The sequence below is a fragment of the Toxotes jaculatrix genome, chromosome 17 (genome assembly GCF_017976425.1).
Source record: "Toxotes jaculatrix isolate fToxJac2 chromosome 17, fToxJac2.pri, whole genome shotgun sequence".
NCBI classification, from domain to species: Eukaryota; Metazoa; Chordata; class Actinopteri; family Toxotidae; genus Toxotes; species Toxotes jaculatrix.
Window position 1 is genome coordinate 5,385,566 of NC_054410.1, and position 23,987 is coordinate 5,409,552.

The following is a 23,987-nucleotide window of genomic DNA, read 5'->3' on the forward strand; positions in this document are numbered from 1 at the left end:
AACTGTACTTGAAGGTCCAATTTTACTATTGAAATGGATACACAAGAATCTTAAATACAATCACCTTCAAAAAGGGTTAGTTATTTTTTTTCTATTAACCTTTATAATTTACAAATATGAATCTTTTGTGCGCCATACCTAAATCTCTCTGTGGTCTGTCCTGAGGCAGCTGACCAGCTCCTGTTGAGGTTCTGCATGCGTTTGATCTCTGAATCGCTGAGAGGGAGCCGGTAACCGAGCTCATTAAGACGCTCCAATTCAGGGGCCATACTGCTGAATTTCAGCATGAGCCTCTGCAGGAAGGCAAAAGACAAATGTTGCGTTTATCAATTTCAGGACAATCAGTAAAGTTGATTAGTTCAGCTAACATAAAAAACAAAACAAAACCTTGAGCTCCTCCATGCGATCCTGGATGACGATCAGGTCGGTGGAGCCGTTGGGATCTTGCACTTTCAGAGCTTCCTCAGCCTCAACTATCCAGGATCCCAATGAATCCAGCTGATCATTGAAGGTTTCATAATCTTGAACTCCAGTCTGTTGTGGACGAGAGATATCAGCAACCAACAAGTGTAAAATTCATGATTCTGACTGGTTGACTGACTATTTAAATGGACAGCTTGGGCTTAAAAATACTTGTGTTTTACCTGCAGGGTGGTGAGCTGTCTGGTCAGGGCCTGTTCCACAGCAGCAAGCCGCTGGGTGAGAGAGAGGTGATCTGACTGGATGTTAGATGCTGCTGACGTGTCAACCTGCTGTTTCAGCTGATCTCCCAGTTCCTGGAGAACTTGCAGGGAGGCTTGCACTGGAGCTTGGGACCGGAGCAACTCCTGAGACAAAGCGTCCATAAAATTAAGGTTTTTCATGCCAAACTAAAAAGCAAAATTTTACACAGACTGTATCATAAACGCTGCCTTCCATCTTACAACTACAAATAAAAAAAGATTCAACAGTGGCAGCGCTGTGGTCTCACTCACGCTGCATTCTTGGATCCAGTCGGACACTTCCTCGTCAGAGATGTCCTTGCTGCAGGTAGTCTTGAGGAGCTGATCTGCCTTTTCCTCCTGCAGCTGGATGCTGCTGCAGCTCTGCTCATAAAGCTCCTTGTAGCGCTGCCATAGCTGAAGCAGAGCTTTGCTGCTTCTCAGGCGCTCTCCAATCTCCTCGAGTAACCCTGTCCACCTGAGAGCAAAAATTACAACGATGTATATATAAATGTCATAGGTTAAGCATCTCGCTGCAATGTGAAAACAGGTGTCCTGATTTTACTGCAATAATAATATTAATAATAAAAATATACGCTAAAGTTAAGTAAGGTCACCTTGCATTGACATCCTTAAGGGCATTGTTTAGGGAGTCTGACACTGAAGGGTGACACTCCTTAAGGAGTTGGTGGGTCACAGCTCCAAACTTTCTCAGGCTGCTCTCCTGTTTCTCCAGCTCCTCCTGCAAATCCTTTACAGGCAACAAACAACACAGGGCTTAATTCACCACCACTGATAAACGTGGCATAAGAAAAAAAAAAAAAACTCAAACATTCCCCCTGGTGGAAATGAGAAATTTCAACTTCATCACAAAATGTACAGAAACAAATTCTAAAGCATTAATACAATTAATACAAATTTATCTTGATGACTACAGCCAGCTGACACGGTTCTTGTACAGCAAATCAAACACCTCTTCATCCAAACATACCTGCAGACTGTGCACCTGCAGCTGAACAGCCTCCAGGGAGCCTGTGAGGAGGCGAAAACGAGACACGGAGTACCTTCCCTCCATCAGGTAGCCATTGATCTCCTCTGACGCGCGCTTGTACAGACTCCACTGATCCAACACTGACTTCAGGCTGATCTTCAGTTGTCCTATCTGTTAAAGGTGAAATAAAACAGTGAAAAGTCGAGTAGAGCAGAATTGATGAGTGTAACAGAAGTTACACATTAAAAACAGAGTGAGAAGGGCTTACCAAGTGGTCCAGGTTAGCCCAGGTGTGATTGACACACTGGAGTGTTTCCATGACGATAGCGCAGGCCTCATCGGTCTTGTTCTGGACAAGGGCGCAACCCTGCTCCTCCACCCTCTCAAGTTCTTTCTCTTTTTCCTTCACCAACTCCTCCATTTCCTAAAAGTTAATAGTTTCACATGATTAAAAAAAATCAAAAATTTGTCCACACAGGGGAACAACATGTTTTAATAAAACAGTGTTGGCAGTGTTGGCACAGTAAAAGAAGCCCACCTGGCAGTCTTTGAGGGCATTCTGCACTGATGTCAGATCCTCTATCCGGTGTTTCCTCTTTAATCTTTCTTCTTGAGCTACCATCCAGGACTTCAGGGCCTGAATGCTGCTCTCATACTCCAGCCACATCTCCAAAAGGCTCTCCAGAAACTGGATCTGCAAGTATTTTATACAAATTACTTGACTTTGCACTAATAAATGACAATGGCTATTATTCTTTTCTTAACAGTATCATTCCCTGTGGCCTCACCCTCTCATTGATGCGGCCTTGTAGGATCTGCCAGCGTCGGTTCATGGCTCCCAGGCGCTCAGCAAAGTCTGTCTTATCACTGCGCTTGCTCTCAACATCCTGACCACTGATCTGCAGCACTGACTGGTTGACAAAGTCCACAGTCAGCTGCTTGCAGCTTAAATCTACTCTAAAGCCCTGATGTGAGGGGGAAAAAAAGTGGATTCACAATCAAAATGAGTTACAAATTTATTATTTGAATCATACAATTTATACACAAAGACACAATAAAGAACATGTTTAAAAACCTTAATTTTGGATATGTACACAGGCTGTTAATTAGAGCTAAAAAAAAATACTGCAGAAAAACAAACTATTGAAAAGTCAAAAGTCAAAAGTGACATAAATCTAAAAACATAAGTCAAATACCTTGTATTTTTGCAAGTAGTCTTGTATCACATTTGACCCCACAGCACTCTTGAGGTTTTCTTCATCCTCCTCGATGATGTTCTCCATCAAAGATATCCAGTTAAACAGCTCAGAAATGGCGTGACGAGAGGCCAACTTCTCCATTTGTATCTGAGAAGAAATTAAATCCATTGGTCTTGCATATTAAACATCCCACATGAAAAAAAAAAAAAGGGCACATGCTGTTTGAGGTCAACCTTGACTGAAAACTTCTGTGTACGAGTGAAGCAGCAGAAAAGAGTAATCCTATTTGCCCTGGAGCAGCTAAGCCTGTTCAGTCTGGCGATACCTGATGCAGCTTCTCCTGGACCACTGGGATGCGTGTGAGCAGCTCAGTCCACTGTGTGTCGATGCGTGCCAGGTCAGACCGCAGCACCACCGTGTCCACTTTCTTCAGTCGCAGCAGCTGGTTGCCCTCGGTTACCACTGAGCTCTTCAGGCTGGACTTGCCCTCAACTTCCTTTGAAAACTCCTGAGACAGACAATGACAGGAATCATCAACACACTGTATGATGATACAACATACAGTATTTACTGGTAACACTACTACTGCAGATAATATAGCTGGAATACTTCTACTACAACATCAATAACGACTACTAACAATATTATACAGTAACAAAAAAACGCAGTGGACTAATGTCTCCACATGGATTAATAAACTATGATTGCAACATATCAAATTTCATATTTAGATACACACTGGGTGTGTAGAAATTGCCCACAAAATAATAGCAATACTGTTGCTGGAAAAGAGCCAGAATCTCTGGATCAATACAGGCAAAAACACAAATCAGAAAAAAAACAAAAAAACAATGTCTGCAGCCTCACAAGGAAAGCAGAGAGATGGTCTCGGACAGTTTCCAGCTCCTGTGGGACTAACACCGCCTGTGTGTTCCAAAACTCCAGACGCTCCAGAGCAGACTGCAGCCACTCGCTAAGATCTGCACACTCCCTCTGATATCTGAGGGAAAAATCACATTTGAAACACAGAAGAATGCAATGAGATTATACTGATTTCAGAAATCACATGTACATTTTATAGGGAATCTGAAAAACATTATTTGTACTTGACATCTGAAATAACACATTATTCTGATGTGTTTCTGACCTGGTCCAGTGTTTTAAGATGGCCTCGAGCCGTTGCAGTTCCTTGTTGACCTTGGCAGTATTGTTGAGCCAGTGTTCCCCCAGCAGTGCGAGTTGATTCTCCAGTGCAGGGCAGCACACTGATAACAAGAGGTGTTTGCCCTCATCCAGCACCTGATAGAGCTTGTGCTGGTGCTCTGTGAGTCTCCCCTTTAGACCCTTTACAGCGAATGGAAGAGGACAGACACAGAAACCTTAGAAAGGTGGGCTTTTAACTGGATTGACACCAGCAGAGAAGGTCTGGGTGGAGAAAGAATGACTGGCTCTGCCGGTCACTTCGTACCTGATACAATGAGATTCTGTCCATGAGCCTTTCTTCCGTCTCCTCCACCAGGCCAGCAGAGGGGATACTTCCTTCAACTGCCTCCAAATGTCGGTTCAGACACTGGTAATCCTGCACCAAGCGGCACCAAGTCTGATCAAAAAAAGAAAAAGACATAGAGCATTTTAAACTGATACAGCTGACAATTAAAAATTATTCCATGACAAATTAACTACTTAACAATATTACAAATATAACAATATTTATTAATATACCAGTGACAGCTAGTGACCTCTAAACCACTAAAAAATTATCTTCACAATACATAAGGTGTATGTAAAGCTTCTTTAGCTTATGTCAGTGTCCCAGATCTTTAGGCCTTGAGAAGTTAGAACATTTGTCCACGCTTCGGCCTTTAAAAAATACTTTAACAAATACTATTTTTAATATCTTGACTAGGGCTGAAAAATATGACTAGGTCAACATTCTTTCACAACGAAAAACATAAATTGTGTTTTCTCTCTCACCTCCAAGATACATTCAAGCTCAACTCCTTTGCTATGTGCCTCTTTGAGGATGCCCTGAGCCTCAGCCAGCGTCTCCTCCAAGGCTTGGCTCTCCTTAGGAAGCATCAGGCCACTGATTTTTCTGAAGTACGTTTCTGTTAGAATCATATGGGACTCCAGCCCCTGGAAGAACTCCTAGAAAACACAATCAGACACACACAAACACACCAATGATTAGGTTCAGTGTTTCAAACTGTTGTTAAACCTACTAACTTAGCAGAGCTTCAAATTGACCAAACCTTGTGTTTGTCCAGGTGATTCTGGACTTCCTCCACAGAACTGGCAATGATCCTCTGATCAGCAGCCATCTTATCCTTAGCTGTGTCCACCAGGTCAGTCAGGTCCTGCAGAGCACGCTCATACTGCTCCTTCAGAGCCATGTTCTGATTAAGCCCACTGCGCCGGGAACCCACCGTCATCACCAGCTCCTCGTAAGAATCCTGAAAACACACAGGGAATACCGTTTTAATTTTTCAATTTGTGAAATACTTGTTTTTACTACTGCACTTTTTATGAGCAACTTTGAGTGGCAGCTGTTGGCAATGTCCATTACCTGTAGTTTTAGTAATTTGTTTGTTGATATCTGATCTGCTTGTAGAGCTGCTCCTCTGGTTTTGAGCTCTGTGATTCTCTGCTCAAAGTCTTTCAGGCTTTCCTCTGCACTGGCAATGACCTGAGAGAAACAAATGACATGAATAAGTGACAGTAACAGTAATAACTCTTGTTCTCTGTAACGCTTGGAGTGGACCTTGTTTGTTTATGCCAAAGCTTACCTCCAGCTGTTTGGAGGCTGGTCTGTCCATGGCTCCAGCTAAGGCCTGAAGGATCTGGCACTTGGTCTCAATTAAAGCAGTCTGAAGAAGCTGTAACTCAGTCTATATTAGACAGAAGACAATTTATAGTGCATTTACGTTAATGTGTATGATGCACACTATAATAAAAAAAATATGGGTATAGAGATGTTTAAAAACAAGTGTGGAAACTTGACATGAGAAAGAAAATTACTTAGTTCCGTAAATCTGAATATATATTTAAAAAATATTTTGGTTTTATGTTGGACATGCATTAAAAAAAAAAGAAACAAATGTGAAGCAGTAAAACCTGGTAGGCAGTGAGTTCATGTGCTCTGGTCCTCATGTGGTCACAGCGTTGTCCCAGAGCACAACCCAGAGCTCCTAGTCTCTCTTTCAGGCACTCAAGGTTGTCCTCCAGCAGCGCCCGGTCTTCATGTCTCAAGCCTGAAGACCCAGCTAGCAGAGCCTGGCTGTGCTTCACCTCCTCTGTCACATGCCTCACATCACTTTCTAATGTCTGCAGAGAAGATCACAAATAGATCAGTTCAGCCAGTTTTATTCCAAAAAATAATTCAACTCAAACACTGCCAGATTACATGTGTTGCGTGGATACTCTGTCAGTTTCAAACACAGATTTTCTTTTTTCATTTACTTATATTAGACATCCAGAATCCTACATTTTGGCTCATGTGGTTTGTTATTTTAAGCCTTCTGGAATAATTAAGCTACACAATTGCCTGATTGTACCTCCTGCTTCTGTAGCTGGGTCTCTGCATTTTCAGCCAGCAGCACTGAGCCAGAGAAGATGTTGTTCTCCACACCATCCAGCCAGGAGGAGGTGGATGACACAGCTGTGTAGAGCTGCTGTTCCATCTGCGCCACCTGTGTCTCACCACCACCGGGCTACACACACACACACACAAAAAAGAGTTGCAAATTTCTACTGACACAGCCGGTTGAACAAAATGTTTTCATCTTGCAATGTCATGCATTTCAATGTATAATATTGTAATAGAAATAGTAAAACCTGAATGGTCATGTCTTCTATTGTCTGTCTGAAGCTATCATACAGAGTCTTCAGGGAGGATTTGTCAGCTTGTGTTTCTCCTTTAAACAATGGCCCAGCTGTGGTCACACGAGAGGATCTGGAATAAACCTGCAAAAAAAAAAAAAAAAAACCATTAACAACAACAGCAGCAGCAATGATACTCTGCCTCTACTACTTCTTGTGCTAACAATGATAACACCACAGGGTTTGTACCAGCTGCTTGTGGTCTTGCTCCAGAGTTTTCTGTAGGAGCTGCAGTTTAGTTTTCAGCTCTAATCTCAGGCTCTCCCATCTCTGCCTCATTTGTTCCCGAGCAGCTTGAGCTTCCCTCTCAACCAAAGCTGCCGGTGAAAATGGCTCTGTTGCACTGCACAATGACAGAAACATGAATGAATTAATGTTTGATTTAGAATTTGTCATAGGGATTGGTGCATGTGTTAAGTTTTCATTTCAAAATTCAGTGTTATGCTGTCTATGTACAAAAGTGTGGTGCAACAGGATGTAAAATACCTGGCGCTGCTGGGCGAAGCCTGCTGGATGAGAATCTCCTCTCCTCTGCTAGCAACTGACTGAAGCAGCTTTTTCTGCTCTGCAAGTTGCTCCTCCAGCTCCTACGGAGCAAACATGCAATTTGTGGTTAGACTGGACTATGCTTAACATTTCATGAAACAGCTTCTGAATTACTGTTGGGGTGGCAGAAGGTATTTTAACTTTATTGTTCATAGATAGGTACAATTTCTCAATTCAAGCATGCTGCAGTATGTGCTCATGGTCACAAGTAAAAATATTTGAGAAACAGAAATATTTGAGAAGATATGTACCCTCTGTCTCTGAAGACTGTCCTGGTGTTGTTGGGTTCGTGTGGTCCGTGCCTGGGCCAGCCAGTCTTGCACACTGGGACTCTGTGAGAGACTGGAGTCTGATTCACTGTCCTCCTGCTCCTGCAGAGAGCCCTTTAGGAGCAGACAATATATTGTAAAACAAGAAAAATGTTAAGAAACACAAATCAGCTAGGAAGCAGGACCAGCAGATGCAGCAATTACATTTTGTTAGTTATTTGTCAGTGGGTATGTAAAACTGCTAAAGCGAAGAAATGCCACCTTAGAGCTTTATGATAAACATTCAATATTCTCTTAGATGGCCTGGTAGACAGACAGCAAAGGAACTAAATTGTTTTAAACGAACAGGTATTTCAAGTCTGGAGCCACCTCACCTGGATATTACTCTGCTTGTCTTGCAGCATCCTCTGCAGCTCCAGCAGGCCGCCCTTCAAGGTGCGTAACTTTCTGGCCAACTGCTCAGCTTCCTCTCTGGTCTCTGTCCGACCCTCCAGCAGCAGGTTCTCACTGTGCATGGACAGCTCTGACAGGGCCAACACCTTCTCCTCAATCTCCAGCAGCATGTTCTGCAGCAGCAGGAGAAGAGAGGCTAGCTCAAACATGGTGTCTCACCACCTACAGCAGCTCCTCTCCCTACACAACAGAGCCTCCAGTTCTGGTTGAACCCCCCCCCTTACACCAGCAGCTTTCCCCGGCCACTGGACAGGGAGAGCTCTCCCTGTGGTTTCATCCTTGGCCCACCTCTCCGGCCTCGCCTCCGGCGCAACATATTACTGCTAATCCTTCACACTTCATGCTCTGCAACATACATGGTCTTGCTCAAATTCAAAAGCAATTATCCTGTGCAGAAGATCATGGTGAATGTCCAGACCAGACAAGGACTCCTTTCAGAGAAAGCTCTTCCAATGTCTGAAGAAACATTTGTTTTCTAACAGCATAGCCACAACTCTATCGATAGCTTCAGCAGGTTTTTCAAAGGCAGAATGTGACTCTCCCTCTCTCCCGCTTTACCCTTCCTGTTCTCTAGGATTCCCCTACTTGGATATTCTAGCAGCTTTACCAACAACGCCAATCCCAACAGTAGGATCTATTTATCGTCTGAAAGCCACAACCCCTCACTGCTCCGCCCTATGCTTCCAACAGGGCCCTGTCACACAGAGACATCTGCATAATCTTCTTAAGACTAGTGCTACAGTCGCTTAGGAGCCAAGCCATCTGAATGCCCCTCTAACTCTGCTAATGCTCTTGTTTACTCCCTGAAAGGTTCCTGTCCCCCTAGGATGATCCGTATGTGATAAGGGAAACAAATATTGAAGTATAAGACAGATGTAAATAACCCACTGCCAATTTTGCATTACTATGCTGACCAGAGGCAATGCCTGGACAAATGGTTCTCCAGAGCTGCCTGTGCCACTCATGACACTCTGCTACTTGTGAATCATTAAGTAACCTCATATTCATAAATTCAAAGTCATATTAATTAACATATATTCATATTAATTCAAATGTGTAGATTGCATTCAATACTCTGAGTGGACAGCAGGGAGAGCTCTTACTTGACATTCAGCAAGCTGATCCTCCATGTCTGCCTCCTCCAGCGGTTTCAGTTCAAGGATGGAGGTGACGGCACTACGCGTTCTGGTCAGCCACTGGTCCAGTGCATCTGCCTGGCTGTGATAGAGCTGGATGGCCTGTTCCTGACGCTGACCCTCCAGACGGTCACTAACGCGCTCCTGGAGCAGAGCACATTACATTTCACTTATCACATGAATTTATCAATAAAGCACAGTTCTTAAATGCGACAGATAGCCATATACTTTTCACCGAAACTACCTCCAATAGTTGCTGTTTCCCAGAGGCCTTCATGTGAATGGTGGCCATCCTCTCAGCTAACACAGCGAGGGAGGACTGCATGGCCAGCTGGTCAGCCATGTCTGAGTCCACAGCATCGGAGGCCAGATCCTCTGTGAAGCTCGTCTGCAGTCTGTCTATTTCCTCCTGCACACTCTGAATCTCTTCTATCAGACCCTGCAGATAAGGACATCAATTGTAGGGCGTTATACATGTTTACATATAAAACATATTCACCAGGTTTGTTTTAAATTGTAATTTGATTAGAGACGTACTTTTTCCAGTTCATGTAGTTACTATGCCATTTAATACATATTTAAAGAAGAAGATACATGGCTGTCTAGTTAGCTAAATGTCTAGCTTCACCACACAGAATTAAAAACATTACAAGACAATTCACAATATTTAAAAAAAACAGAGTGAGAAAAATATTAGTTTGAAAAAAACTATCTTTGTAATACAGTGAGTGCTTTCAGTGTTTTTAAATGTATACCCCGTCTGAGTTCTCTATCCACCTGTAGTAGTATTCCAGACATTTATTTGGAAGTATGGGACTCACCTCATGGGCCTTTATGTGGCTATCTGGGCTTTTGTCTGCCTCCAAGGGCTCACTCAGTTTGGCTTCGAGAGCCTCCATTTTAGAAGAGATTGACTGGAGTGAACCCTGGTAATGTTGTTGTTTTTCCAGAGCTTCATACAGAGACCTCTGCTTCTCGCTGATCTGTTTGAAGACCAGTTGTACAATGTAAAAATGCTAAGCCTGAAAGCATGATAACAGTTACTGACAATCAATAAATCACCAAGCTAACATCTTGTATTATTCACATACCACATTCTTTAAAGTCTCCCATGAGCGCTGCAAGTCGTCTAAGTTGGCCACAGACTCAAATGTTGGGTCATATAATTCTTGGATTGGTGCTCTTGTGAGTGTTCCTCTTCCAGTCTAAAAAAAAAATTAAAAAAAAATTAAAAAATAATAATAATAATAATAAAAAACAACAAAACATTCAAACAGTGCTGTCAGCAGTTAAGACAAAGCATATATGAAACAACAGCCACATAGAAAGCTCAAAAATCATTGTTAGCCATGATGAGCTTGCAGGTGCAGGCGGATATTTGGACGATAAGTCCCCTTGGTTTGTTTTTGCCTTCTTCATTTATTAATTGAAAGTGTTTTGTTTAGCCAAACAGTTATATGATTATAGAAAAATTAGAGATTATTAAAAAGAAGGGTCAGAACATACACCACAAATTTCACAACTACAACTATAGTTTATGCAATTTTGCTGAACCAAAAAAAAAAAAAAAAAAAAAAAAAAAGATATAAAAAAACACTATCAAGAGGAATATAGAGAAGGCAGATACCTTGGTTATAGTGGCCTCAGTGTGAGTGATGGGAGAGGGAGAGCGACAGACAGGAGGAGAAGAGACCTCACTGTTCGTTCCCTCCTCCCCAGACTCCTCAGTTACAGGAGACAGGAGTGTGTGACAACGGCCAGCCGTCATCTGACACGCCATGCAAGAAACGTTAACAGAAGAGCAGACATGCAAGGTGGATTTGGAAAGGTTAATAAATCATATGCAATGTGTTTTTTTAGATAAAAGTGGTACAATGCACCTTATAAAAACACATATCTGATAATGAAAGCAGGCAAAAGAGTTTAATTAGTAAAATTAAAGGCATTAAAACTTTTCAGAAGTCTTTAAGTTAAAGCCAGAAACAGCAGAATGGGTCAAGAGGTTTATTAGTTAGGCAATGCCATCACCAACAACGCAAACAGCTTCAGCATCACTGTGTTGTATGGTGGTATTTTTCTTACCATGACGGCTTGTGCTGAGGACTTCTTTGCTTTCTCCCCATCCATCTCCTGCAGCCCCTCAGGCAGTCCCTCCACATCAGTCACAGTCAGCAGCATGGTGGCATGCTTGGCCTTCACTGCCAGCATCTTGCATTTTGAGTTCAGTGAGGCGATCTGCTCTTGGTAACCTTTGATCTTGTGGGCAAGTTCCTATTCAAAAATGCAAAACACCAAATTTAAATCATGCAATAAAGAGATTTCACTTATAAAACACACCATGCAGCTGCAAAGATAATTATATCACAAGCAGAAATCAAGAGCACTAAATTGGTTAATTTCCCTATATTTCTTCCCTCCATATAATTGGATGGGTTGCTGTTGACTCTGTACATGAAATGTGGGTAAAATGAATGAATTAATGTATTGTACTTCATGGTGAAGGATCTGGGCCTGCAGCTCCTGGATGTTGCTACTGGGGATTGGTCGGTCCTGGATCACACGGTGCGCTTCCTCAATCAGCCCCTGTAGGTCTCTCACCTCATGCTCATATTGCTCGTACTGCACCACTGCCTCCTGAGCAGGAAGAGAAAGGGTTTTGCAACAGTTAGATGAAGAGTTCAAACCTAAAGAATAACATTTTTTTCAGATTTAAAAAGAGCATGCATATTGTGTCTGAATGCAGGATTTACAACGTTATAAAGCTGGTGTGCAGTAGTGCCCTCTACTGTACCTGTAGGATGTTGCATTGCTGAATGGCCACATGCTGCAACTGACTGGCTTCTTGCTGCAGACGCAGAGCTGTGCGACAAATGGCAAGGTTGGGCATCACCTCCTCTGGGACCTGCAGAGCACTCTGACACAGTTGTACTGCCTGCACCTGCTGCTTGAAGCTCTCCATGTCTGCCAACAGACGCTGCAAAAAACAGGAGGTTTACAACGTGTGAAATTGTTATGCTACAAAATGCAAAGTAAGCATTCAAGGCTCTTCTTGATAAATTATGGGCTTTATTTTAGATTATTTAATGTCGTGTGATTACCTGTCTCTGAGCCAGTTGCTCTTTAAGGTTCTGGCGTGCCAACTCTGGTGAGGTCAGTGTGGCCTGGACCTGCTCCAAAGCAACATGTAGGGCCTTAACTTCATACTCCAGGGCTTCCATGCTCTGAGGACATATCATACATAAGTCAATCACATATTTTTCACCTCATAAAATTTGTATCATCAGCATCAACAGGAACAGGTTTACTGAAATATAAATGACATTGAAAAAATAACTGATTAAACCTTAAACCATTTGGTTCGCTTAATTCACTCAGTTTCTTGAAATGTTAATTTTCATTTTTGATGAGGGTTTTAAAGGAGCTACTAACACCAGATAATTCACCAACAAGTATAAGTGTTATGATCAATCCTAAGGGTGGCTTGGAGTTTGTTAAACTCTTTATGGACCTTCTGAGAATTCTTGTTTTGGTCTCTCCAGCTTTGTTCTGCATTCCCGTTTTATCTTGAAGCGTACCTTATCTGCATCCTCCAAGCTCTGCAGCCGAGTCTTGATGCTTTGCTGAAGCTCCTCTGTGTGTCGACTGAGCTCACAAACCTGCTGGCTCATAGATTCAACCTGCAGCACCTCAGACAGGAGCTCTACTTTCTCCGCCATTGATTCCAGGTCTCCATGGAGCTCTCGAGACTCACGCAGGACAGCCTGAGCGACAAGGGCAACAAGGCAGTGAATGAGAGGCATGTATGGTCTGGTGTCTAGGTGAAAAGAGAATTCATTTCCTGGAATTGAGCCTTTGATGAAATGCACGCATGGGTAGAAACACTTAAGCATGAATAGAACTCAAAACGTATCCAACCTTTCGTTTCCTTCTCAAAATAATATGGAGGAGGGCAGAGAGCCCAATTACATTTAAAAAAAAAAAAAAGCTAAAATATTGGTTTTTGAGCATTGTTAAAATAGAAAAAACTGTGGACATGCATGTCTAGACTCACAACTCACCTGATACATCCGTATCTGCTCCTGCAGATGAACAGAAGAGTTCCAGATGATGTTTGCCCTCACCAGGCTTTTGGCTTTCTCTGACCACCTCACAATGAAGTCCAGCATCTCATTATACTCATCTAAATAACAGACAGCCTGAAGAGCCAAGATAAGAAACATATTGTACTGAGAAACAGCACAGAAGACTGAAGCCTGCTTTCCTGTGTGGCTGTAATTTAGGGGTGTTGTAGAAAAACATTTGCATGATCACCTTTTTGAGCCAGTTGTTCCTACAGTCCGCTAGTCGTGTTGTGTGGTGATGCATCTCTGATAGCTTGCTGATGGCATCGCTAAGCTGTTTGGCCAGCAGGGGGTTTCTGCGGCCAAACTCTTGCACAGCAGCATCCAGTTCTGAGAGAGTGCGACCGCAGGAGTCCAAGTCCTCAGCCAGACTCTGTGAAAAGAAATGTGACATTTTATATCCTGATGATATTTAATGCTCTTTAATGATAGTAAAACTACAAATTCACAGTAAAACCAGGCAAAATTAGACAACCCACCTTGACCTCTTCTTTGGCATGATCAACATCTGGAGATTTTTCCTTGAATTTCGCAGAGATAGCCTTGAGTTTCTCAGAGATGCCATGGATTCTGGAGCTGAAGTCCTCTTTTATTTCTCTGGTTTTCTGAATTTCTCTCTCTTTGGAAAGAACCTGGAACATCAATAAGAAACGCCACATGACATTTCTGAACATACTGTAGGTGTTCCCTGGCAGCCTTGACACCTGCTACCAATTTAGACAGTAAAGAAATTCATCATGATTTTATTTGCATTCAAAGTTATTGAAATGATATGATACCTGATCCTCAATGGCACCCAATGCAAGCGAGACCTCAGCTAGTTGCATGGAGATTTCAGAAGGTAATATAGTGTAGAGGTCCAGGTACTTGCTCTGTTGCTGCTCTGCTAATTTATCCACGTTCTGACGATAAGTGATCACATCTCCATGTACAATCTATACACAACAGAAACAAGAGCCACGTAGACTTTGTCATAAATAATATTATTCAAATAACAATGCTATGGGAATGACAGGGATATTCACAAAGATGGTATTTCTCCCTTTAGATGGCAGATTTACCTCAAGCTCCTGCAGAAGAGAATCAATGTCTGGTGTGGGATTGAGAAGAAGCTCCCTGGTCTCCTGGATCCAGGCTTTAACAACGCTGAGTTCCTTTTCCACTTCCTCTCTGTCCCTCAGCTCCTGAGCTGCTTGAGCCCGCTTAGTCCTGGACTGTGTCAGAAGGCTGGTGACAAAGAAAAATTATTCTACTCAAACTCTGAATTGCAGAATATGGTCAACTGTCTTTCTAAATCAATGCATTAATTTAAAAACATCTGAAAAACACAAGAAGTTGGATGTGTAGGTGGACAACAGGCTAACCATCTCATTACCTTTCCATTTGGTCCTGTACAGCTCTGATCTCTTTCAGGCTGGGCAGCTCATCCTGCTCGTTTGTCGGCGAAGGCACTTCCACATCGTGCAGCAGGCTGAGGGCATACTGGCGAAGCAGTGTAAGGGAGGAAAGCTCTCTCTCCAAGTCTTGGCTCAGCAAGTCATGCTGGTCTAACAGGGACTGCAGGGTGGCTTTGGAAGCCTTCTCCACGGCACTGTCCGGGAAACGACTTTGGAGCTCATCAGAGACTGCTCTCACCTTCACCATCTAATAAAAAAAAAAAATAAGAAAAAGATCATTTAGAAAACTAAATATATTTTAATAGTACATTTTCCCATTCACTTCAATAGGAAAGTGAAAAACAATTATGATCATTTTCTTTTCATATTGTTTGTCTGAATACCTTCTCCCTAAAAGTCCTCCATTCCTGTGCTGTGTCCTCCAGTACTCTCTCCTGTCCCCGTGCCACACTGCGTAGTCGTGTCCAGCGCTGCCACACAGTGGTCATTGAGCGACTGATGGTGGCCTTGCTGGCATCGCTCCCCACCAGCTCCAGCTGAGCAGCTTGCTCCTCTAAACCACTCAGTTTCTCTTGGAAGCCGTTCACCAGTGACACAAGGCACTGAAAAACAAAGAGACAAGTAATTAATGAAGTACATAGCCCTAATAGACGCACCACCCATGTTTTTTTTGTATAGAAAATGACTGTTTGGCCTCTCATACCCGGTGACTGCATAGCTTATCTTCAGCCTCTTGGCTTGTGGCTGCCTTTGCAGTGGAAAATTCAGTAAGCTTCTTTTCAGCCTCATTCATAAGCTCAATAACAGTCTGCCTTGCCTCCTGGTATGACTTCCACTGAGCCACACAGCTTAAAAAAAGAAAACAAAAATTATATTTGAGTATAAAATGCCATTATTAACAAAATGACTATGTAATATATTACATGTGCACCACCACTCTTTTGTTCTCGCTACCTGTGAAGAACATCCTGGTGACACTGGAGCTGATCTCGGACCTCCACGCCTCTCTGCTTCGCCGACTCCACACTCACATGGAGCTGCTCTTTAGCTGTGGGGTTGACCAGGTGCTCCAGCTGAGGCAGCAGGGCCTGCAGCTCCTCCAGGTGGATGAGGAACTCCTGCTCCGTGGCCACGATGTCCCCCTGCTGCCGGAGACATTCCTCGTAGTTCTCCACGTCCACACCCAGGCTAGCTTGCTGTAGGAAGGACACAGCATCCTCCAGCCACTCACAGGCTGACTGCATCCTGAAGTGGTACTTCTGACACAACACCAGGGCTTCCTCCAGAGTAATCTACACATAAACAATAAAGAAAAAATATAACATACTGCTGAACTAATTAATTGAGGCATTAAACACTGTATTCAGGCATTTTGGTAACTAACAGTACTAAAGATCAAAATTTTCGTTATGTTTTACAGAATGTAATAATATCCCACCTGTTTTGAGCTCAGTGCTTTTTGAACATCGGCCTGCAGCTTTGCCATTTCCTCTAGGCTTGTATCTACATGAGCTGGGACAAGCTCGTTGGCACTGACATACTTGTGCTTCTCATTGCTACTGAGAGCAGCCACAATTCTCAGTCTGGACTGCACTTCCTCCTGCATGATTTGCTGTTTCCTGACCTCCTCCTGCACCTTCTCCACCCTCACGTCCACGATCACAGCACAGCCCAGTTCATCTCTGACCTGCTGCAGCCAGTCCAGGGTTCGTTGCATCTCTGTCTCAAAGTCTTTACTTTGAATAAACCTGTTCTCACACTCTTCGATCAGCTCCCCCACTGCAGCCTGCAAAGAGCGCAGCTCCTCTTGCCACAGAACCACTTGCTCCTTAGAGGCATCATGGGCTGCTTGGTCCACACGAGGCGCAAGGGTGTCCATCTGCTCCATGAGCCTTGACAAGTGAGAGTTGGCACTCTGGAGACTCCCAGCTAGAGCATGGTAGTTCTTCAGCCTCTCCTCAGCTGACTGGGTCTCCGCATTGACTTTAACCAACTGTTCTTTTGTGGCCTTCAGCTCAGAGTCAACCTGCATAGCCATCGCCTTGTGGTCCTCAAATGACTCCAAGGTTTCATCCAGATGCTCAACTTTCTGTTCAACCAGCCTCTTCAGGCCGTTGTACAGGCTCACAAGCTGGGTCATTTCCTCTGGGCGCCATGGCTGACCAGTGCTACGGAATCCCTCTTTCTTCTGGTTCAGTTCACTCACAGCTAGACCGAGGTTGCTCAGATCTGCCTGGATGGCTTTGTAATCACTCTGCAAACTGACGACTTCTTCTGTTTGCAGCCCTACGGGCTGTGTGCCGAGTTTATTGAACTGTTCCTCGAGCTCTTTGAGTGCTTTATGAGTGACATCTATGAAAGAGGTGTACTCATTCCTCGTGAGAATAGCCTGCTGGATTTTCTCTTGTTTCTCTTTGGCCAGTGCTAATATGCTGTTGTATTGTTGGGGGAGTGTGTTGAGTTTTTCATCCAAATAGCAGTGGTCTACTTCATTCAGAGTGGGCAATATTTCCTGGCCAGCTCTTTGCACAATTAGGAGGAGGTTCTCATATTCAATTGCCTGCTCAACGATCAGTTGGTACTTCAGCAGCTGTGCTTCCAGTTCAGCATCTCCAACCATCAGATTGATTTCAGGAAAGGTGACGATATCAGCTTGTTTTAACCATTGGCATATTTTCTCCAGATCTGTCTTGAAATACTTTCTGGAAACGAGAACTTTTTCAAGCTCCTGAAGTTTCTGGCCACATCTGTGCAGCGTTTTGTCAAAGATGTTTTGCAACTCCTGTAATTTTGTGAGAATCTCATTCCTTTCTTCCTCACTGGCATCCCTCATCAGGTCCCTCCCCTGAGACCACAAGGAGGTCAGTTCACTCTGATAGGCTTTTAGACTGCTCTGGATGTTCCTACATGTTCTGACCTGCTTGGCCAGGTCATCAGGCAACAAAGCAATGTACTCCTCTGCCTGGGCCTTCTTCTCATTCTGCTGGACCCAGGAAATCGACTGGCCCACGGCCATCAGGAACTGTGTCCTCTCAGTGAAAGCCTTGCTGAGGTGTTTTCTGCGTTGCACCACTTTCACACTCAGAGATTCCACTTCAGACTGAGTGTCAGAAATCAGCTGTAGCAAACACTGCCGTTCACTGAGGCCCAGCCGGGCCAGCACCCGGTCAGCGTCGGCCATGGCCTGGGCCAGCAGGAGCTGCTTGGCCTCCAATTCACTGCAGATGCTCAGGTGGTCAAACAGGAAGCTCTGAGCCAGCTCAGGAGGAGGACTCATTTTCATGGCTTCAGACAGGGCAGGCTGCTGCTCCTCTGCCCAGTCCCGAGCCTCTCGCAGACGGGCCTCTACTTGGCTCATGTCTTCTAGTGTCACCACAGAGTCCTGGATTTTCCTCTCAATCAGGTTTTGCATTTGAGACCATCTCTGTTCGAAGTGGCTGATTTGCTCTTTTACCAGCTCCTTGTCATCCAAGTTCAAATGTTGGATGACTTTCTGTTTCTGATCCTTAAGGTCCTCAAGAGTGCCTTTTTGTTCTTCCAGAGTCACAGCGAGTTTCCGTAAAGCCTCCAAGTGCTGAGATGAACTTTCAGCATCCGTTCTGTGACAAAAAGAAAAAAACATTCATTCATCCCCTTCTGATAACCACTGAAATATTTGATACATTTTTTTCCTTACAGAAATATAAAGCAGTTGGGGGGGGGGGTGATTAAGAGAAAAAACAGTTGGCATTTTTTGCATCCTAACCCTTAAAAGTTTACTGAATGTACAAACACACCTGGCCAGATTGTCCCACTCTTTGGACACCTGTTCGAACAGCACCTCCACGGCAGAGATGCAGTCATGGTATTCTTTAGACCTCTGCAGGTCCTCCTCCCTCTGGCTCTGTAATTTGTTGGCCTGGTGGCAGAGCTCGAGCCAGGAATGGCTCAGACGGTCAAGCTCTGCATGCTCTGGAGAGTCCTGGCCACCAGTCAATCTGCTCACAGTGTCGGTCATCTTGGTCAGGATACCCTGTTTAGACTGCAGTTGCTGGCTGCATTCCTGTGTGACAAGCAATGTACTGCATGGTAACCCTATTTACATCCACATAGTAAGCAGATCTTTCATTAATTCCCACACAACCAAAGCCAAAATATTATATGGTAAAAACAAAATCACCAACAGAATCATGTTTAGACTCACTGTACTAAGTACATGTGTGTGTGTGTGTGTGTATATGGCACTTTAATTTGTAACTACAATTTTAATAAACATGCAAAAGTAAAAGATATTTGATGAAGATGAATCAGAAAGTGTCCCCTTTTGTTGTGCCTTGTCAAGCGTTTATGATACTGTTCCCTACCTTTGCTTGTGACAGCATGTTTTGAGCTATCTTGGTCTCCAGCTCTGCAGGCCTTCTGGAGAGGCTGAGGAGCTGCTGCTCCATGTCCTGGAACAGGCTGGTTAGATCTTGTTTCTGTTCCTTGATCTCTCTCCAGCCCTCTGAAAGCTCCTGTGCACTGGACATTCTTTCCTCAATCTGCAAAAACACATTTGCACCTTCCTACAGTGAATATTTGCAGGATTATATAATCATAGATTCAGAGTAGCTGCAGTCACAACACATTATGCTGCTTGTATGCATTTTCTGTCAGACTGATGAAGGAACTCCGGTAGGGTAATATGTGCTGGCCATAGTACACCTGATTCATTCATTCATTTCATGAAACTTTATCAATGAGTGTAATGGATCAATGGAGTACCAAGAATATGTACTGACTTTTTTTGTTAAATTAATTGCAATCAGTGTTGAGTCATTATCATAGTACACTAATCATTCTAAATTCATAAAATTTCTCTTATGTTGTACAGTGGACAAGGAGGGAACAATAACTGACCGTGAGCTTGATCTGCTGGACCTCAGCAGCTGTCACTCTCACTGCATCATCAGACAGGTCACACACTGAACACACCAAGTCCAGGTAAGTGCTGGCCTGCTCCTGAAGGGCCCTGTAGTGCTTCACCTGTGTATGCACAAGTAATTACTCTAAATAAATTATAGAACAATAACTTAAGCACACGGTCACCATCATTGAATTCCAAGAGCAGGCAAAATTGCACTGTGTGTTAATTACCTGCTTCAGTGCCTCCTGCAGACCAGATGGTTCCTGATCATTGAGCTGGAGCTCCTCCTGCACTGTGGACAGCCAGGTCTGGCACTGCTGGAGTGTGTCCTGATGGCTAACATGTTTCTGCAACTCCCTGTCCAGACTCTGGTACACCTGTTGAACAACGTGAGGTAAGACCATAATTATCTTTCTATCATGAAATTGATACAGGTTTTTTTTTTCTATGAATATGACCAAATGGAAAGGCTTCATAGTTAGAAAAAAATAAAATTTATAAGAAGTATGGTTGTAAACTTGTGTTACTCACACGCTGGGCAGTGCTGCAAATGGCAGAGTAGCTATCTCTGGTCCCCTGTTGGTGAGCCTGGACTTGTTGATTGACCTTAGCTTGAACCTGGTCTGTGCAGCTGGCAACAAGACCTTCTCCTTTCTGCTTCAGGCTGGTGAGACGCTCCTCAAAACCTGCTATCTCCTCCATTATCGCCTGAAACAGTAATCCATAAAAATATTTTGATGTGATAATATAAACTACAACATAAGTAATATTAGAACAACAATTGTGAATTTTTGTAGGACAGTAACACAGTTGCTCACCTTGTGTCGGGCAAGTTGCTGAGTGGCCATCTCCATACTGCTGGTCTGCATGGAGTCAGAGGTGACCAGCCTGCTGGACATCTGTAGCAGCCATTTCTCGACCTCTTGCAGCTCGCTGTTGTAATCCTCATGCTCCTTCACCCACTCCACAAGATTCTGGACCTGCGTCTGAAACACAACACAAAGCAAATGTCAGTAATATTCATATTTATATGAGCGTCATAATACAGGCAATTAATAAACTCTGAGGTTTTGGACTTATTTTAGACTCCATCCAAGGCTGACTCCCCAAATGCCACCTCAGCAGAAACGGCTTAACAGTACTCGTACCTTAGCTGACAAGCAGAGGTCTTGGTAGTCAGCCTGCAACTTTTTCATGTTGTCACTTATAGTGGGGTCGTGGACTGTGTCGAGCAGGGCCTCTCCTTTCTCAATGACAGATTTCACTGCTGACTCATGAGACTGCACTGTCTGCTGGATGGTCTGCATGCAGGAAAGGGAAGAAAAATATTGCAGTTGAAATAATTTAGTTGTCTTGGTCTGTTTTCACTGTATTTCAAAGAGGAAAAATAAATTAACCAATATGAAGTTACCTTGTATTTTGCTAGCTGAGCCTTCTTCTGGTAGAGTTCAGCTTTAGGCTCTACGCTTGATGCTAAAAGGTTCTTGGTCTCCATCACCCACTGGGCCTGGGCTTTGTATTTATCCATAAAGTCTTTGGATAGTGAGATACACTTTTCGAGTGAGCTATGCTCGGTGCGCAGAGAAGCCATTAATTCCTCCATTTGGAAGAGGCGGGTGTCCACCTCCTCCTTTAGCTGCTCTGCTTCAGGTTCCTCCAAGAATGCCATGGCTCGCTCTGTCTTCTCCCTCATTGTCTTCAGGTAAGTGTGACCCTGCTCCATGTCACCCTGAAGAGCCTGAAAGGTACATGGGCTTGTATTACTGCATTTAACAGTTACCTGTGCACTAGTGCACTGCCACTGGTATTTCCACTGTTATGTTTGCGGTCTAAAGCCATGAATGGTCTTTACATAGCAGAAAAAAATACACAAAAGACATGTGAGTGTACCTCTAGTTTCTTCATCTTTCTCTCCATAGCAAATCTGTCCACGACATCAACACTTATAGCCACAGTGCTGAAGTTATTCTGAGCTGTGCTGAGCCAGTCTGAGAAGGTTCTGAAGACACACTGTGCCTCTTCAATGCAAGACACTTCCTCCTGCAGATGTTTGATCGTCTCCTGCAACACAAAGCAAGGGGATAACACAAAGTAAGGACGCAACTGGGACAAACCTATCAACATCAGCAAAGATTATATTCGAGTATAGATACTTTATGTATGCTCTGTACATTCGCAGCCATGTGTTACTGTCATACTGTGTGTTGTGTACCAGTAAATGCAGAAGCAGTGCATGATAGCGGGCAGTGATCTGGGTGGCTCTGGTACTGATCCGGCTGCTAATGTGGGTTTCATCCAGAACCTGCTGAGCCAAAAGACTGAGGCCCTCCATCTCTTCCTGATAAACCAGCACTTCCTCCTGCCAGCTCTGAATAAAGAAGGATTGTCAGTGATGTTGGGACAATTAGATACATTATTTTCATTACACAGGAAAGAAAAAAAATTACATCGATTATCACTTTAAATAAATTATCCAACAACTGAGACAGCCCTGAGAACTATACAAAATCATGAGGATTTGCACAGTGGTGCAAAAATATGTTCATGTAGATACTACACTAACCTTTATTAGCTGAAGTTGAGCATCTTTAGTGGCACGGTCAGACCGCCGATTGCTGCGCAGTTGTGCTTTAGTCTCCATGCCCTTTAACCAGCTGTCAAGACGCTGGAACTTCTGCTCCATCTGTCGCAGTTTGGCCAGAGCACTGTTGAGCTGAGCCCGGGTGTCGGACAGCCGGGCTTGGTACAGCCTCCACTCCTGCTGCAGGGTCTCCAGTGCTCGGTCTTCTATCTGAGGCAGTCCCCAGGGAATGACCAGTTCTCGACTGACCAGTAGAGTGTTTATCAAAGCCTGGCCCTCTGTACAGCGCAGCTGCAGCTCCTGTAGTTACACAGATGTGGTCAAACACTTAGCTCTCTAAACTTTTATTTTAAACAACATGTTCCTTATGTGGCATTGCATTTCATGGGAAAATAGTATTAAAACAATTAATGCTACTATTATTTACAACAACATTTTCACACCTGCAGCTTTTGGAGAGTTTCCTCCAGCATATCAACATCACCCTCCAGCTGAGTGTAGCAGCCAAGCTTCTCTTGCTCCTGTTCCAGCCAGTCCTCAAATGCATGCAGGCCCCGTTGATACTCCTGGTGGGCTTTTACTAGTTCCTCTGCTTTGCCTACTGCCCTCTGAGAACACAGGGAGAGCAAAAATTCAGTCATAATCTGAGATCTAATTGTTTCTCACTGTTCCTTTGACATTTTTGTGGAATTATATTATACCACTACATTATTTTGTAAATGTTTTTGTAAAGGTTTTGACCTAGCTAGATAAAAGCAAACTATTACAAAACTAAAGCTGAAACATATATTAAATAAGATTCACTCCCTAGTGTTGTGCATGTTTTGGTGCTTTTTACCATGGCATTGTCTTTGATGGTGTTATAGCGCTCTTGCAGATCTTGGAGCTCCAGCTGAGTGACATAGTTCTCAGCGATACTGGCACTCTTTGCAGTAATGGTGTCCAGCAGGGTGTTGTGGCTCAACACTTCCTCATACAGCAACTGAAACAACAGGGAACATTGAGGAACATTACTAATCAACTGTGCATGAATTTAAATGTATACCTATTGTGGTTAAATGGCTCGTTCCTCAAAGGTTTTGAAAACCTAAACTGCTCATTTTCATCTTGTAAAATTTGGGGTTTGAAATTCCAAAACATTTTTGTATTTGAATCACAATTGGAGTGGCAAATTAATTCACTAACTCATTTGCAAGTCTCAATAGTACACAGTGTGACAGAAGAGTGCAGTACCTTGGCTTTGCTCAGATTAGCAGTTTTGTCTCTCATCTCTGGGCACTGTTTATCAGTGGGGTCAAGACTCTCCTCAACACGCTCAATCCAAGCGACAAACTGTCGAACATCCTCCTGATAACTGGTCCACTGAGACAGGGAACCCTCCAGCTGACTGTCAGTTTTAAAGAGTAATGTATAACAAAGTCAGACAATGGCACAGTGGCTGTAGCAATAGCTGCAATACAAGATCTGGTGAAAACAGTAGCAGCAGCACTTTCCACTGCTGTGGAAAATGCTGCTGTGCACTTTTTATAGTTAACACTTTTTTTTATAGATACTGCTGTTGCTATGAAGCTACCAAAATGATGTCTGAAACACATTTTTAGGTGTTGTTTCTTGTGGAAGAGAACAAACCTTTTGCATTGAATAGAAGCAGAAAGCAGAGCATCCCACGAATCTTTCAGCTCCTGTATTTGTTTTTGGACTATGGGCACTCCCTCAGCTGAGGTGTTTCTCTGAACTGACTCTCCTCTTGTGATCAGCATCTTTAGCTGGATCTCCTTCTCCTGACGAGCAGTCAGCAAAGCCTGGTGCAATAATCACAGATGTGCATT

At 43.5% G+C, this 23,987-nt stretch overlaps 1 protein-coding gene across 1 annotated transcript in view; it reads right to left on the minus strand.

The window, feature by feature from the left end:
* syne1b (spectrin repeat containing, nuclear envelope 1b) overlaps positions 1-23,987 on the minus strand; it is a 76,047-nt gene that overhangs the window by 13,996 nt on the left and 38,064 nt on the right. The window contains exons 60-119 of the mRNA XM_041059965.1: positions 23,788-23,960; positions 23,392-23,545; positions 22,997-23,140; positions 22,602-22,766; positions 22,141-22,458; positions 21,790-21,945; positions 21,468-21,638; positions 20,989-21,315; positions 20,726-20,878; positions 20,396-20,563; positions 20,109-20,285; positions 19,808-19,954; positions 19,571-19,696; positions 19,036-19,212; positions 18,469-18,734; positions 16,131-18,291; positions 15,647-15,984; positions 15,396-15,540; positions 15,076-15,294; positions 14,671-14,939; positions 14,357-14,522; positions 14,075-14,230; positions 13,775-13,927; positions 13,486-13,668; positions 13,233-13,370; positions 12,750-12,935; positions 12,273-12,395; positions 11,966-12,148; positions 11,665-11,808; positions 11,257-11,445; positions 10,802-10,942; positions 10,266-10,379; positions 9,996-10,157; positions 9,419-9,613; positions 9,142-9,318; positions 7,960-8,151; positions 7,568-7,699; positions 7,257-7,357; positions 6,960-7,113; positions 6,726-6,854; positions 6,446-6,601; positions 6,006-6,215; positions 5,678-5,779; positions 5,458-5,577; positions 5,144-5,344; positions 4,866-5,039; positions 4,360-4,491; positions 4,039-4,235; positions 3,759-3,891; positions 3,217-3,399; positions 2,889-3,038; positions 2,481-2,657; positions 2,231-2,386; positions 1,961-2,116; positions 1,693-1,863; positions 1,319-1,452; positions 975-1,179; positions 645-827; positions 388-534; positions 139-293 (exon numbers count right to left, since the gene is read on the minus strand). Of these exons, the coding sequence (XP_040915899.1) occupies positions 139-293; positions 388-534; positions 645-827; positions 975-1,179; positions 1,319-1,452; positions 1,693-1,863; positions 1,961-2,116; positions 2,231-2,386; positions 2,481-2,657; positions 2,889-3,038; positions 3,217-3,399; positions 3,759-3,891; positions 4,039-4,235; positions 4,360-4,491; positions 4,866-5,039; positions 5,144-5,344; positions 5,458-5,577; positions 5,678-5,779; positions 6,006-6,215; positions 6,446-6,601; positions 6,726-6,854; positions 6,960-7,113; positions 7,257-7,357; positions 7,568-7,699; positions 7,960-8,151; positions 9,142-9,318; positions 9,419-9,613; positions 9,996-10,157; positions 10,266-10,379; positions 10,802-10,942; positions 11,257-11,445; positions 11,665-11,808; positions 11,966-12,148; positions 12,273-12,395; positions 12,750-12,935; positions 13,233-13,370; positions 13,486-13,668; positions 13,775-13,927; positions 14,075-14,230; positions 14,357-14,522; positions 14,671-14,939; positions 15,076-15,294; positions 15,396-15,540; positions 15,647-15,984; positions 16,131-18,291; positions 18,469-18,734; positions 19,036-19,212; positions 19,571-19,696; positions 19,808-19,954; positions 20,109-20,285; positions 20,396-20,563; positions 20,726-20,878; positions 20,989-21,315; positions 21,468-21,638; positions 21,790-21,945; positions 22,141-22,458; positions 22,602-22,766; positions 22,997-23,140; positions 23,392-23,545; positions 23,788-23,960 (12,314 nt within the window). The remainder of the gene's footprint in view (positions 1-138; positions 294-387; positions 535-644; positions 828-974; positions 1,180-1,318; positions 1,453-1,692; positions 1,864-1,960; positions 2,117-2,230; positions 2,387-2,480; positions 2,658-2,888; positions 3,039-3,216; positions 3,400-3,758; positions 3,892-4,038; positions 4,236-4,359; positions 4,492-4,865; positions 5,040-5,143; positions 5,345-5,457; positions 5,578-5,677; positions 5,780-6,005; positions 6,216-6,445; positions 6,602-6,725; positions 6,855-6,959; positions 7,114-7,256; positions 7,358-7,567; positions 7,700-7,959; positions 8,152-9,141; positions 9,319-9,418; positions 9,614-9,995; positions 10,158-10,265; positions 10,380-10,801; positions 10,943-11,256; positions 11,446-11,664; positions 11,809-11,965; positions 12,149-12,272; positions 12,396-12,749; positions 12,936-13,232; positions 13,371-13,485; positions 13,669-13,774; positions 13,928-14,074; positions 14,231-14,356; positions 14,523-14,670; positions 14,940-15,075; positions 15,295-15,395; positions 15,541-15,646; positions 15,985-16,130; positions 18,292-18,468; positions 18,735-19,035; positions 19,213-19,570; positions 19,697-19,807; positions 19,955-20,108; positions 20,286-20,395; positions 20,564-20,725; positions 20,879-20,988; positions 21,316-21,467; positions 21,639-21,789; positions 21,946-22,140; positions 22,459-22,601; positions 22,767-22,996; positions 23,141-23,391; positions 23,546-23,787; positions 23,961-23,987) is intronic.